Source organism: Cyanistes caeruleus, chromosome 1 (assembly GCF_971803275.1).
Source record: "Cyanistes caeruleus chromosome 1, bCyaCae1.hap1.1, whole genome shotgun sequence".
NCBI lineage: Eukaryota > Metazoa > Chordata > Aves > Passeriformes > Paridae > Cyanistes > Cyanistes caeruleus.
Window position 1 is genome coordinate 58,937,251 of NC_141701.1, and position 13,400 is coordinate 58,950,650.

At 38.6% G+C, this 13,400-nt stretch overlaps 1 protein-coding gene across 2 annotated transcripts in view; it reads right to left on the reverse strand.

Annotated features, from left to right (window-relative positions):
- Positions 1–273: 273 nt before the first annotated feature.
- Positions 274–13,400, reverse strand: part of LOC111925258 (uncharacterized) — an 87,571-nt gene continuing 74,444 nt past the window's right edge. Inside the window, exons 5-8 of one of the 2 annotated variants that reach the window (XR_015288442.1) lie at positions 9,252–9,310; positions 7,987–8,145; positions 4,339–4,399; positions 274–2,824 (exon numbers count right to left, since the gene is read on the reverse strand). Coding sequence is in view for 1 of the 2 variants with exons in the window: in XM_086894415.1 (XP_086750541.1) it covers positions 4,387–4,399; positions 8,076–8,145; positions 9,252–9,310 (142 nt within the window). In the remaining variant the exon portion in view is untranslated. The remainder of the gene's footprint in view (positions 2,825–4,338; positions 4,400–7,986; positions 8,146–9,251; positions 9,311–13,400) is intronic. The other variant, XM_086894415.1, reaches the window with a different exon arrangement.

A 13,400-nucleotide genomic window follows, 5' to 3' on the forward strand; every position in this document is an offset into this window, starting at 1 on the left:
ATTTGGATAATGCTTTCAGCTGAAAGCTGCATGGTGTGGTTCTTGGGGTGTCCTGCACAGGAACAGGAGTTGGACTTGATGATGCTGGTAGGTTCCTTCCAACTCAGTTTATTCTATGATTCTATGAAGATTGTCTGGCACCAGGGCTGCTCTGCTGGCTGAAACTCATGAAGAAGCTCTGTTTGAGACATAAGCAGTATATAACTGATACTGTATTGCTGGGTATTTCACTTTTCTAAGACATTACTAGGAATAATGAACAGAAGCCAGGAATGTTGGTTGAAATGAAAATTTAATTAATAGATAGCAGACATCCTTACAGGAACAAATATGTATTACACATGTATGCAGCTTTTCACTAGTGGCTCCTGGTACACCAGGCATTTCTGAAACTCCTGGATTGTACTACTTTTACAAGTTAGAACTTTTTTTGTGGGGTTATGATGGTCCTGGCTTTGAGTTTCTGTTTAGTGAGAGAGGCATCTTGTGTGTGAACCCATTTCGTGGGGTGATATGACAAGGCTTTAGTTGTCTTTTCATTTCATTAGGAGCTGTTCTCAGCTGTCCTGAGGCTCAGCTCATTTCTTTTCTCCAAATTTCTCTCTCTTCAATCTCAGATTTTTTCCTGCTTCTCTAGTTTCCACCAGCTTTGAATACAATTACAACACAGTGGGAAAAATTATACAGAAATAGGCTTTTTTTTACTCAGAAGCATGAAGGATTTTCTGATGCTTTTGAAAGCTAAAACACATTTCTAAAACTTTTCATCCTCTCAGGACAATGTTCTGTAGCTTGGAGGACAATCTGGCTAGCTTGGGAAGAGAATCTTAGTTGCCCAAAAAGAGGGATATTTCGTGAAGATCATTTCAAACTTCAGCAAAACAAACATAAATAAAGGCTCAGAACTGCAAACTTCAAAATTCTTTGATTCACCTTTTGAGGTATTGGTTAGCTGAATTCTACCTGCAGGAACAAACTCACATTTTACATTTTACATGAAATGTAAAAATCTTGTAGATTCAGAGTTGCGAGACAAATGTGAAGACAATTTAGAAGCAAGAGAAGCAGAATTTGCCCTGTATAATCTTTCTTAGAAATAATGATTGCAAGGAATGGCTTTCCTTCCTTGGAGACAGAAATACCTTTTGTGAACTGCAGTCATTTGATCTGAGACACTGAGAAACGATAACTAAAATAGTTCTCACGTTTATAGTTCTACAGACACTTTCCAGAAACAGTTTAGATTTTCTCACTTTAGAAAGTATGCAATAAAATAATGACCCCCTGTATTTATTGAAATGGCATGGTGTTCTTAAAGTCTAATTTCATTTTCCTCCAATAACACAAGGAGATGACACCCAACAGATTATACTAGCTGTCAGCTTTATGCAACCATATCTGTAGACTTCAGACAATTATCTGTAATCAATAGCTGTAGCATCATGGTGATAAAATTATAGTACTTACATATAATTACACTTACATTCAAATAGAACCAGTTCCATTCAGAACATATGTCAATGGAGTAAATCATGGTAAGTCTGTAATTCTCAAAAGACAGAAGGGAAGGTCAGATCCATGTTTTCCAAGAAATTTAGTTCAGAAAGAATTTTCCTTTTCAGTTAAGCTTCTTTTAGATCTTAAAAGAAACTTTTCTGGGTAAAGCCTTTGCAGAAGTAACCTTGCTAATCCTACACATATCACTCTATTTTTCTACTAAATAAATTTCTTACAATTATATGCATATGAATGAGCATAACATAATTTATCACATGCTGATTCTGTTACTTAAAGTCAGAAATTAGTGGACACTCTTGATTTCACAATTGCTTGTAAATTCACCAAGATGAATTTTTCATGTCAGTATAAAAATAGGCCTTTATTATATCTTTCATTTTGTGCTTTCTCCATTCAGTTTCAATACCATCTCTGTGTTCCTTTTCTGTTCTCCTTCTATTCCTTCATTTCCTGGTCCTCTATTCATTCTGTGTTTCTCCTTTATTTCTTTCTCCTTCTACTACTTTTGATTCTTAGCATTGATCTTGGAGATAGAATTCTGTGTTGATGAGGTGTTTGTATTTGTTTAAAAATACATCTGCTCAATTACTTCCCTCCCCCCCTCCCCCATATAATGACACTTTAATACCTTGTTTGTGTTACAGACCCAGATTTCAATAGTTACAGGACTTTTTTCTACATAATGAAATCCTGAGTCCTAGTCACCCTGCTGTTAGGAAAGGGGGAAAAGCAGACCCTTAAAAAATCCTAATATGCAGCTTTCTGGACATGTTTCACACAGGTCACCACTCATGTTTAAGTATATTAAAAACCAGATCTGTGCAAGCAACAACAGTAGGAAATGAAAGGCACTGTAGGAGGACTGACAGGATCAGTCCTTCTTCCTTTATGATTTACATGTGCAGGCTGCTGCTAAGAGCTTCTCTTCCTGGAAGCACCTTTCTCAAAAAGTGTAATGTTTATGGTGAAAGTTTCAAATTTCTACAGTTTTCTTTACATAGAATAGTGTTTATTCATATCATTATACACAGAAATGCAAAGTTTTTCCTAGCCAGAGCTACCTGCAGCTGAGAAAATGAAAGCTGTGAACATGGATGGGGAACCTGTTCTGGGTATGCCTATGAAGAATTCAGGTCTGTTGTTCCTAGTGGCATTTCTCAGTCAATTTTAAAACAGGTGCCTTAGTTCTGCCAGCAGCACAAAAGCTTCTCTGCTTCTCCTGTGACCTTTGCAAGCCATACAAGACTTGGTGCTGCCTGGGTACCTCCAGTGGGCCCCATGGGCTTAGAGAGAGAATATTCTTGTCCTGGAGAGAGCAAGAACAGAAGACAAGGAGAGACAGCTCACCTGTGGCATGCTTCCAAGGGCTCTTCTTGAAAATTGTCCTGATCTTCACTGAGAAAACTGACCCTGACCTGATCCAGGAGTGAGGGTCACTGCCACTATTCCTATGTCAAATTTCAGGTGGTTAATATCAAATCTGCAGTATTTCCCAAAGCTGCAGCACTGAGTTACTATCAAAGTGAGTTTAGGAACTTCAAGCCTACAAAATTAATATTTTGGACAAAGATTTCCTTTTGGGAAGATAGGTCATGTCTTAAAAGTCAAGGATACTTGGAAGATTGTCAACGCCTCTTAGAATATGGCCTGTAACTCCTCAGGTTCTAGCTAAAGAAATAATATGCAGCCAGACAAAAAACTAGAGCTGTCAGAACCTGAAAAAATCTGATTTATGAGAGATTTTTAATTTTCTTTTTTCTTTACTCTCTACTTCACTAACTAGAGGTAAAACCAAGGCAATCACACCATAATTATAGCTTTGATCAGTTCTCTGCTGAAGACAAAAGTGGTTCTATATAGGTCATTTTCTGATATCTAAGAGTGTCAAAACAGATTTATATGACAATAATATCAATCTAAAATCATCCATGGCATGCACACACAAAAACTGCAACTGTTTCAGGTATTGTCACTAACCATTCATTACATATTTCCTTATTTAACTGTTTATAAATTTTATTTATTGTCTTACAATTAGTAGTACTAATAGTGTGTAATATCAATAAGGTCATTAAATATGTAAACAAAAAATGATAGCAATATTAATGCCACTAAGTAGCAATGCTTGACAGCATTATGCATATTCAGTCAGCCTATGACTATTTCTCAGCCCTTTGACAGTCAGACATGGAATAGTGCCAGTCACTGGTTTAATGAACATCAAGATGAGTGCAGAAGTTGAAAAGTTAGCAGTTAGTTAGCAGTTGGTTAAAAGGAAAAAAAAAAAAAAAAAAAAGCTAATGAAATAAGTGTGTTCTAAATCTTTTATAATTAATTTGCGGACTTTTTGGATCCTTTTTATTTACCACATCTGTTCTACATCCTCATCCCCTTTTCCTGGACAAGCAGGGATACTAAGCTTCTTTGCTGTATCAACCAAACTGGTGGACTTAGCTAGTTTTCTATGAGAGCTGGAATGACAGATTTGACCTCTAGATTACATAAAGATATATCGAAGACAAAAATGAAAAGCAAGTAGGTTGGACGTTTTAATACCTTTTTTCTTTTTCTTTTCTTTTTTTTTTTCTTTTAATTCCCTTGGAGATGGTCAGATTTATTTTTTTTTTTGTTTTTCTAATGGGCATTCTACACTCTGCACAGATTTGCTATCTGCTGGACTCCTGGAGAGGCCAGGTAAGGACTGAAGGAAAACAAATGATTTTTGAATCAAATGAAACCTTGTTGAAGCTTTGCATTAGGTGTTATATTGACTTTACCTCTTCAGGTAGAGAGGGTATATAAAGATGCCTTTATACTTACAGATCGATATGAAGTGTTTCATTTTCCTTGTCTTTCCATCTTAGAAGACTAGAAATCTGCTCTGAAATGAAAATGGAAACTATTTGTCAAAGAAAAGACAACATCACCTTTTTGCCACAACTAGGATGGCACACTGAGAGGTGCACTCCTCAATATTTGGGATGTGATTCTGAAATACACTGTCTCTTTTAAAGATGTCTTGACTTCTCCATTTATTCTGGAACTAAGGAGCAAACCCATAGGATTTTATTTTTTCAAACTTTGCTTCCCATGTATCCCAAATTAACGACCATTATCCATTCAGCCCTCATTGCTTGTAGTACTGGGAGTCCTGCCCTGTTCTAGATCAGCTCCACCACAAAAATTAGCCCCACATGGATTGCTCTAAACACCACCACCGTGGCAGGTGCTAAGAGGGTTTCTGGTCACGTCACAACTAAAGATTCCAAGAATTTGAGTAGCTCAGGAGCTTTTAGGTCAAATCCAGCAACACCTAATGCAAAAGCAAAAATAAACACACTTTAGCTGAACTGCATCCAGGCTACTTGTGACACATTGCTGGACACAGCTAAACTCCATTCAACAGCATTAACTGCATCCCAAAAAAATCTTTGATGTCATTCTGGTCTGTTTAACAAGAAAGGCATGTATAGCCATTTTTGTCTGTGGTGACAGTAACAATACCATATCTGATGGGTTCAGCTAAGATTGTCTTCAGCTGTGTTACTATCCTGGGAAAAATAGTGTATGCTCCTTGGTGCTACAGTGGATAAATGTCCACACAAAATAAAAACTGCTGCTCCAGGCCTGTCCCTCCACACTGCCAGAAGAGGCTTACTGCTGTCATGCCCAGACCATGTAATTTGAAATCCATCATGATAAGATGACTGATGTTCCCAGTAGACAACAAACTGACCATGAGCCAGCAATGCATGCCTGCAACAAAGTAGGCCAATAGCATCCTGGGATGCAGTACAAGGAAAGCTGCCAGCAGGTCAGAAATAGTGAACCTTCCCCTCTGCTCAGCACTGGAGAGACATGCTGGAACACTAGCTATAGGATTCCTAGATGAAGATGTCCGAGATGGACACCCAGTGGAAAGGAGTGAGAAAGAGGGAGCCAGACTTTTACTGGTGGTGCCCAGTGACAGGACGAAAGCCAATGGGCATAAATTTAAATATTGGGAACTCAGTGTTGATACAAGAAAACACTTTTGTACTGTGAGGATGGTAAAACTTCAGCAGAGTTTGCCTGAACAGGTGGTGGAGTATCCAGTCTTGAAGATATTCAAAGCCCTATGGACTGGGTCCTGCACAACTTGTGCTTGAGGTCCATGCTTGGACAAAGGGGTTAGGCTAGCTAAGATCAGAGGTCCCTTCCCAACAATTCTGTGATTCTGTGATTCTGTGAAGACCTCAAGGGTCTTCTGTGAAGGCTGAAGAAGAAATAAAATTTGAGGTTATGTCTGGTCCAAGTATGCTAACTACTAGGCACAGTACATTAAGTAAAAAAATGTACTGCTGAAAAAGCATATTGCACAGAATAAGCTGTTTTGGATGAGACCCACAAGGATCATCAAGTCCAATGCTTGGCCCTGCACAGGACAGCCCCAAGAGTCACACCACATCCCTGAGAGTATTGTGCAAATGCTTTTTGAACTCTGGCAGGCTGGTGCTGTGACCTGTTCCAGTGCCCAGACACCCTCTGGGTGAGGAATCTTTTTCTAATATCCAAACTAAACCTCCCCTGACACAACTTCAGAACATTCCCTCGGGTCCTGTCATTGGCCACCACTAATGTCATGGATAATATTTTGGATCCCATTCTGAGGTCTTAGTCCTCTCAACTTATTGTTGGAGGAAATCTGCATGTCCATCTCAATGCTATGGATCCTCTAGGTAGCTGGACCTCTGAATTATAGAATTTCATTCTGGATATTGCTCAGTTTGCTATAAAATACCCATATGCATCTGATAATTTTTCTCCTTCAAAACACATGATATTAACAGTAAATCCTGATAATGCAAAATCCAGCTACTGCTTGGAGGACAAACTAAGGCTTTCACACCAGATACTTCATATTTTCTCATCAACATTCATCTGTTCTTGACAGCCAAAGCTGACTGATGCACCAGAAATACTTCACATGATAATGAGTAGCACTACCAAGTGTCAGACACACCTGAGCTAGCCAAGGTTATGGATTAGGCTTCAAATATTTGGTCTTGATTTTTCTGCTGATAGAAGAAATCTTGAAATTAATTTTTCAATAAAGAATACAATTACAAGATCATTGGTCCAAAGAATATCTAGAAACACTACAACTGAAATTGTTTGGGGACACGTGTCTCTTCTTCTCAATGAGGTATATCAAAGTGCTACAGTGCAGGTGAGAGCAATTCTCAGATTCAATCCAGATAATTCCAAACCCTTTCTGAAGACTTGACTCTTGAATAACTTTAATAAAATTAACTCATCCTTTATCTCTTCCTTAAGACTGGCTGTTCACACATTTCATTAAGAGTGCTTCCTAGCTACAGACTATTTAAAAAATACTGTTTATAACCCCATCTCAGGACCTTTTTGCTCCTTTTGAGGATTCTTGTCTTACAACAGGTGAGCTCCAAGATCCTCTCCATCCATTCTTTATTCCTGAACTATAAACTTTGGTGGAGTGTAGGGACAGTTTTAGGTCTCCAGGCAAGGTGATTTCATTTCTTTTAGATTAAATTTTTGAAGTACATTCTCTTCGTTTTCCTGTTCCAGCATAATTTTCTGTGTGGAACACTTGAAGCAATATTTTTTTCTTTTCCTTTGCTACTTTGCTATTTGGTTTTTCTTTGGGTTTTTTTTTCTGGCTGCAGACATCTCTTTTGGGCCTCTCTGCTTGTCAGACTCTCACTTTCAATGCAGAACCCTCCTCCATTCTCTCACTTGAAACATGAAGCTAGATGTTTAACATACGGATCTTTGAAAGTGCTGGGCACCCTCTAACAGACAGTGATAGATCTTCCCTCGTTTCTACTGGAGTTGAATTTCCTTGGCACCTTCTATCGTGCCTGTATACTTAGGGCTCTTCCATTTTGGAGCGCAGCCTTCACTACCTTTCAACACTTCTCCTGTTTCTGAGGACTGTCTTTCATGCAGTTCCCATTGCTCTCTTTCAGTCTGCTTAAAATGCTATCTTTAGCTGTCTTCAATTTTAGAAGACTCCAATTTTGTTTGGAAAACTAAATCAGACTTTAGCAGTAAAGCTAAATAAATACATGAGCACACATTCATGCGTTTGATATTCCAGGCTGCAACTGAAATGTGTCTCAGTTTCTCAGTGTCATGATTGCTTCCACCTTACTGGGGTTAAAACAAAGTTCTTTGAATAGGAAGCAGAGATTCTGCCTTCTAGTGAACCAAAATCCTAATAATGTTAATTCAAATAACCCAGCTATATTGCTTGCTTTTAATCCCACATTCCCAGCTTGAAAGCCCAAATGCTCCGATCTTGAATTCCATGCTCATTTCTAGAATAGGATCTGTATGAGAGGAGGGCCATGGTAATAAGCTTTTTCCTTACAGCTGATAAATAGAGGGCATAATTAAGGACTGTAGGCCAAATCTTCAACCAAGGTAATTCACAATGATCCACTTCACCTGCACATGTGGCTCACAACACAGAATTCCTGTTGTTAACATCTTAAGTCACTCCCAACCAAGACAGAAAAGCTGTATTCTGGGCTTACTTCCTCATGTGTACTTTGAATTTTCCTTGATTTGAACACCTGTCCCTTGGGAGATGGTGGTGACCATTTTCTGAGAGAAAGCAAACATTAATTTTAATAGAAGGTCTGCTTGATTCCTCAAAGCAGGTCAAAGCTGGGATAATTCTAGGTATTTGACTGATGTTCAGATGCTTACATTCCCTGATGAATCCATAGCTAACTCTATGCGATAGAAATATCTCACATTATTCTTGTGTTTGCCAGCTTGCAGTGTCATTCCAGATGGCAAACACAAAAATAGCATGAAAAAATTCTTTCTGAAATTCAGGCTTTAAAAGGATTCTGTTAATCCTACAACAGATTTTCCAAGATGTTCAAACTGTCCATTCCTTACTGACAGTAAAACATCCCAACAGGAGTATCTTGTAAAACCATTGTTACAGTAAATTTCAGGCCATTACTAATTTCATTACTGGCTACTTACTAAAAGTATATTTATTCTTTCATCACTCCTCCTGAAATTCTACCTCTGCTACATTTTATTCTTTCCTTTATGCTACTTTCATTAGGGTAGGAGTATCTTCAGAGCAATAGAATCGCAAAGGTCTCAGTTGTTAGCATGAAAGTGGGACTGCTTAAATTTGATTACTGTGTTTAATGAAGTGTCACATTTATTTACAAGATGACATGATGAATCACATTACAGTTATTATGAATCAGCTTATAAGAATGGACAAATGGTTCAATAAAGCAATGGATTTACGAATTTGAGATGAATGCATTTGGGTTCCTTGTCATATTTCCCTTTTAAAAAAAATGGCAGTGCACTATTTACTTTATCCCAGGAGTTAAATTGGCAATTTGTTTGAAAAAGAGAGAAGAGAGGGTTCACATTACATTTTGCATTATACTTTCTGTCTCACTGACCAAAAATATCAGATCATTCACATGGACAAATCCAGTTCACCTCAGCATGTTTGTTAACATTAGAGCCATACATATGTGCTGTTTTCTGCCTCTTCCAGTGCAGTTTTGTCCTATCCCTTGCTAAAGACTCTTCTCACATCCATACCAGACATAATATCTCCTGAAAAACTTACTTGGTCTGTCTCATTCGTTTGCCTGTATGCTGGGCCTTTTACTGGAGTTCAGATTACCTCCAAATACTATGATTAACATAAAATTTTATCTGCTTGCCTTTTGACACATTCAACACCTTGCCTTGTTTAACAACAGCGATGTGAGTGGCCCAAAGCCTGAAAAAAAAAAATCAAAAAGTAAATAAATATCTATCCAGCAACCCCTCCTCGGCCTTGGAGTCTTCATTAAAAAGGTTTTAGTTCACTTCCATGTGAAGGAAATTGGCTCATTTGTGTGCTATACTTTCTCCCTCTCTCTCTCTCTGCCTGACTTGCAAAGAAATTTGTTTGTAACATTTTTTTTCGGCACATTTCTGTTTATTTGTGTTTGCCCTGCAGAAATGCTAATGCAGGTTCATTGCATTAAACAGGCCTGATAACGTCTGAGTGCACTCACATATGTGTAGGCTGAAAAGCAGCCACGTCCTGGGAAGGAGGGGGGCTCAGGAAGGCGCGTGTGTGTTTTGGGGTGTGTGTGCACGGTGAGCGGGGGAGGCTTCCGAGTGAGTGAGCTCAGGTTTTTGTGCCACATCTGCATTTTGCTCAGCTTGAGTGACAGGTGTACATGGATGCCACATCGGCTGCCAATATGCTATGAGACCATGGTAACAATCGCTCATCTCTGGGGAGCTATGCTGCCTCGTTCCTCACTATCAGACATGAAAGAAATAATTTCAGGTGCCAGAAAAGGAACTGTGATAAAAGAAAACATTTCGGTTTTCATGGCACTGGAGTTTGCCCCGAGGCAACAGCTTTGATAAAAAAAAGTGTCTCTTTCTTTACATTCACAATTAATCCATGATTATCTACAAGCAATCCTTTGACCTATAGGATACTGTCAGAAAAAGTTGTTTTTCTTTTTTTAATTCCTTGTACTCTTCACCTCTGTTTTTTCCTGCTACAGGAACCTATTGTATCATGCAAATCTTCAAACCCTGCTGAAGCTAGAGACAGCTTGCCACCCCCACTTTGGGAACTTATGTGGGTATTAGACATATCTGTGTAGAATAGCTATTGTTAGCTGAAGTATTAGCATATAATGTTTCTTCAGTTGTACATTTCAGAAGGATATGAAAGAGGGCTATTATAATACAAGGAAAGTTGAGCCAAGCCCTCTTTTCTGCAGTGTTCTGTGTCATCAGCCAAAATAAAGTTTGGATATATTTTTAAGAGCAAAACAATGAACTTCATTCAGAAGGCGGTATTATCTCTGTCTGCATGAGTTCACTTTCACTTGATATTGGTTGAATTCTAACATTTATCATGTCCATCTGATATCCACAAGACCATCCTTCACACTGGAGTCCAGGTCCTAGGGGTCAAGGGACATGAGAGGTCACAGTGTAAAGCAAATAGCACCAGGCAGTAGTAGTAAAGCAAATAGACCCAAGCAGCCTTACTCTTCCTTTGGGCACTCATGAGTACTGGGGACAAACAGCCTCCACAAAATCTTCACTGCCCAACCCAGCAGTGGAGACAAAGGAAGATTGAAAGATCTTTGCAAAAAATAACCAGGAATTGTTTTAGAGACAATGCTTAACCTGACATAACCATCACTAATAGTGAGAGTTAAGATTTCTCTTCTCATTCATCTCAGTCATGGTTGATTTCTTGAACCACTTCCAGCCTTTGAATTTTATGCTGGTGACGCTTAGATTGCAAGAAGGTGTAACTCCTTCACGTTACTTATTTTGATTCTTCTAAGGACAATGACATACCTTTCATTCAGATCAACTTTGGAAAAAACCATACACCTACAGGGTCTAGTATTTAGGCAGTTTGAACAAGAAAATGGAACAAAAAAGCCAGAGAAATTACTGAACTCATCAGCTACCATGGATGTAGAAACTCTGTGTTTCTCCTTCTCATTTTCTCCCATTCAGATACATCTGTCCATATGGATGGATGTCTCTTTTTATTTATCACTTTCTCTCTTCCTTTCTTTCCTTTTTCCTTCTGCATCAACATGCATCATTGTCCTCTCAATGAACAGTTTTACGGTGCTGTCTTCTGACTAACCCAACCCGCAATACTTTCAGCGATGGGCTGATTAGTGGAAAGGAAATAAAACTGTGTGAAGGATAATAATAAACAGACTGGAGAGATGAAGGATTATCAGGCAGCAAAGCCCTAACACGGTATTGTTAAGTTATGTACTCATTGCTCTCATGCTCCAACAAGCAGCTGCATAGAGCTAGGTAGATTTTCTTCTCAAACAAAGCTAAGGGCAGAAAAACAAAGCAAGACTTCTGTGCGCATGTTGGTACATGTTTCAGGGGGAAAAAAATCAGGACACTGTGAGCAAACTGGCTCTGCAACGGATCGACACGGGTTTATTATTCTGAGCAGCACTCAATCAAATGTGGCCCCTATGAACAGAGAGTAATGTTGGCGAATCATCCTGGGGGCTTTTTTTCTGTGTGTGAGTGGTATCCATCTGTCAGCTGTCAGTGCCAGTGAGAGATATACAGAGCTGTCACTTCTTGTCAGCCAGCATTTGTGAGGCCTTTTGCAGCTGCTACACAACACATACTGTCCTTATTGGAGGCCAACTAGGAGTCTTGGAGAAGATTCTGCTGGGCAGGGTGAAAAGGGGAAGAGAGATGTCAGGACCACTCTAGGAGAACAGCCTTGACCCATCAAAGATTTTTAACTTCCCTCTCAAAATGCTATATTTTTCTGAATATTAATGATAATAAAAGGCAGATGGAGAGCTGAGGTAGTGGCACAGCTATATTCCCAGCATTCTGAGATTCAAGGCAAGTCTTGCACTTCCTTTGGTACCTCTGGAACCTGTAATAATAAACATGGTGGGATGTAGGTGGTGATGCATTCCAAAAAGTCCAGTGGTGTATCCTGAATGAAATGAGAGAGGGTGCAAACAGTCATTCCTCCAAGGGAAAGAAATTATCTCCATCTATCATTCCCAAGATATACACACACACACACACACACACACACACACACACACACACATAGACACAAGATAGATGTGTGTGTGAAAAACTTAGATGCGTATCCACACCTTTTAGAAGTGTTGGAACTGTGCTGGGCTTGTGCTGAATTTAAGGCTAAACCAAAATTCAGGTTCCAAGGCACTGAAATCTTGCCAACTGTTTTCTGAAAATGTTGGCTCCAAATGGTGAAAATCTCATGACATCAGCTGTTCTTCTGAGTTTTCCTTCACCATGAGTTGTATCAGAACCAGCTCCAGCAAATAAGAGGTCTTTTGGGTTTTTGATCTGCTGCAGATTTATAGCATTGATAAGGGCAAAAAGTTTTGCATCCAGCCTGTTTGTTCTCAAATATTATTAATTATAGATGGAATTGAAATACATTTATAAGTAAAGGATCCTGATTTTAGAGCAGTATTATAAATGTGTGGGTATTCCAAATTGATTTGCATCATTTGAAAAGGATAACTAACTAAATCTATAGAGAACATTTTGGTTTGGTTTATATGTTTACAGCTGCCTTTGCAACAATGCTAAACTAACATGGCAAAGGTGCAAGACAGCAGGGTTAGGAGAAATGAGTGTACGTGGAATCGGGAAGTGCTAAATTCTACTCTGCTTTTCCATCCAAGTCGCCTCAAGCTAGCCATGTCAATTGTCTACTATTTCCCATTTGGTGATGACATTTCATTACCACTCTCACAAGAGTATCAAGTTGATGGATCTTTCAACCAACCTTTGAACTTCTAGAGATCTCTACAGGTACAAATCTCTTCTGAGTATATCATGAAATGAAGTTGTGTGATTCTGGTTGTGGGTCCTTAACGCGAAGCTGGAAACATAGCCCTAGTTGTGCACCAATGATTTTGGAAGGGGAGAAGATCAAGTGATATTTACAATTCTGAGAGTTCAGTGGAGCTTTGGGCATGAACAAGTCATTACTTAAACATAAGATCTCACATCAGATAATTTTCTTTTAGAAGTTATTTTGCTCTTATGAAGAGACTTTGTCAAGAAATATAGAAATTCAGGATTAAAAATGCAATCAAGAGTACTGTGGCAATGAAGACCTGTTCAATAGCTAGGGTTTGTACATACTGTATAAACCAAATAATAATATCTATAATATAATGATTAGATAGTCGTATTATATAAAAATGCAAGCAATTAATTTAAATTATTTTACATGGTTCTGTTACATTACACGTAAATGAAATTTAAAATCCTGGACAATACTAAGACATAGTCAGACT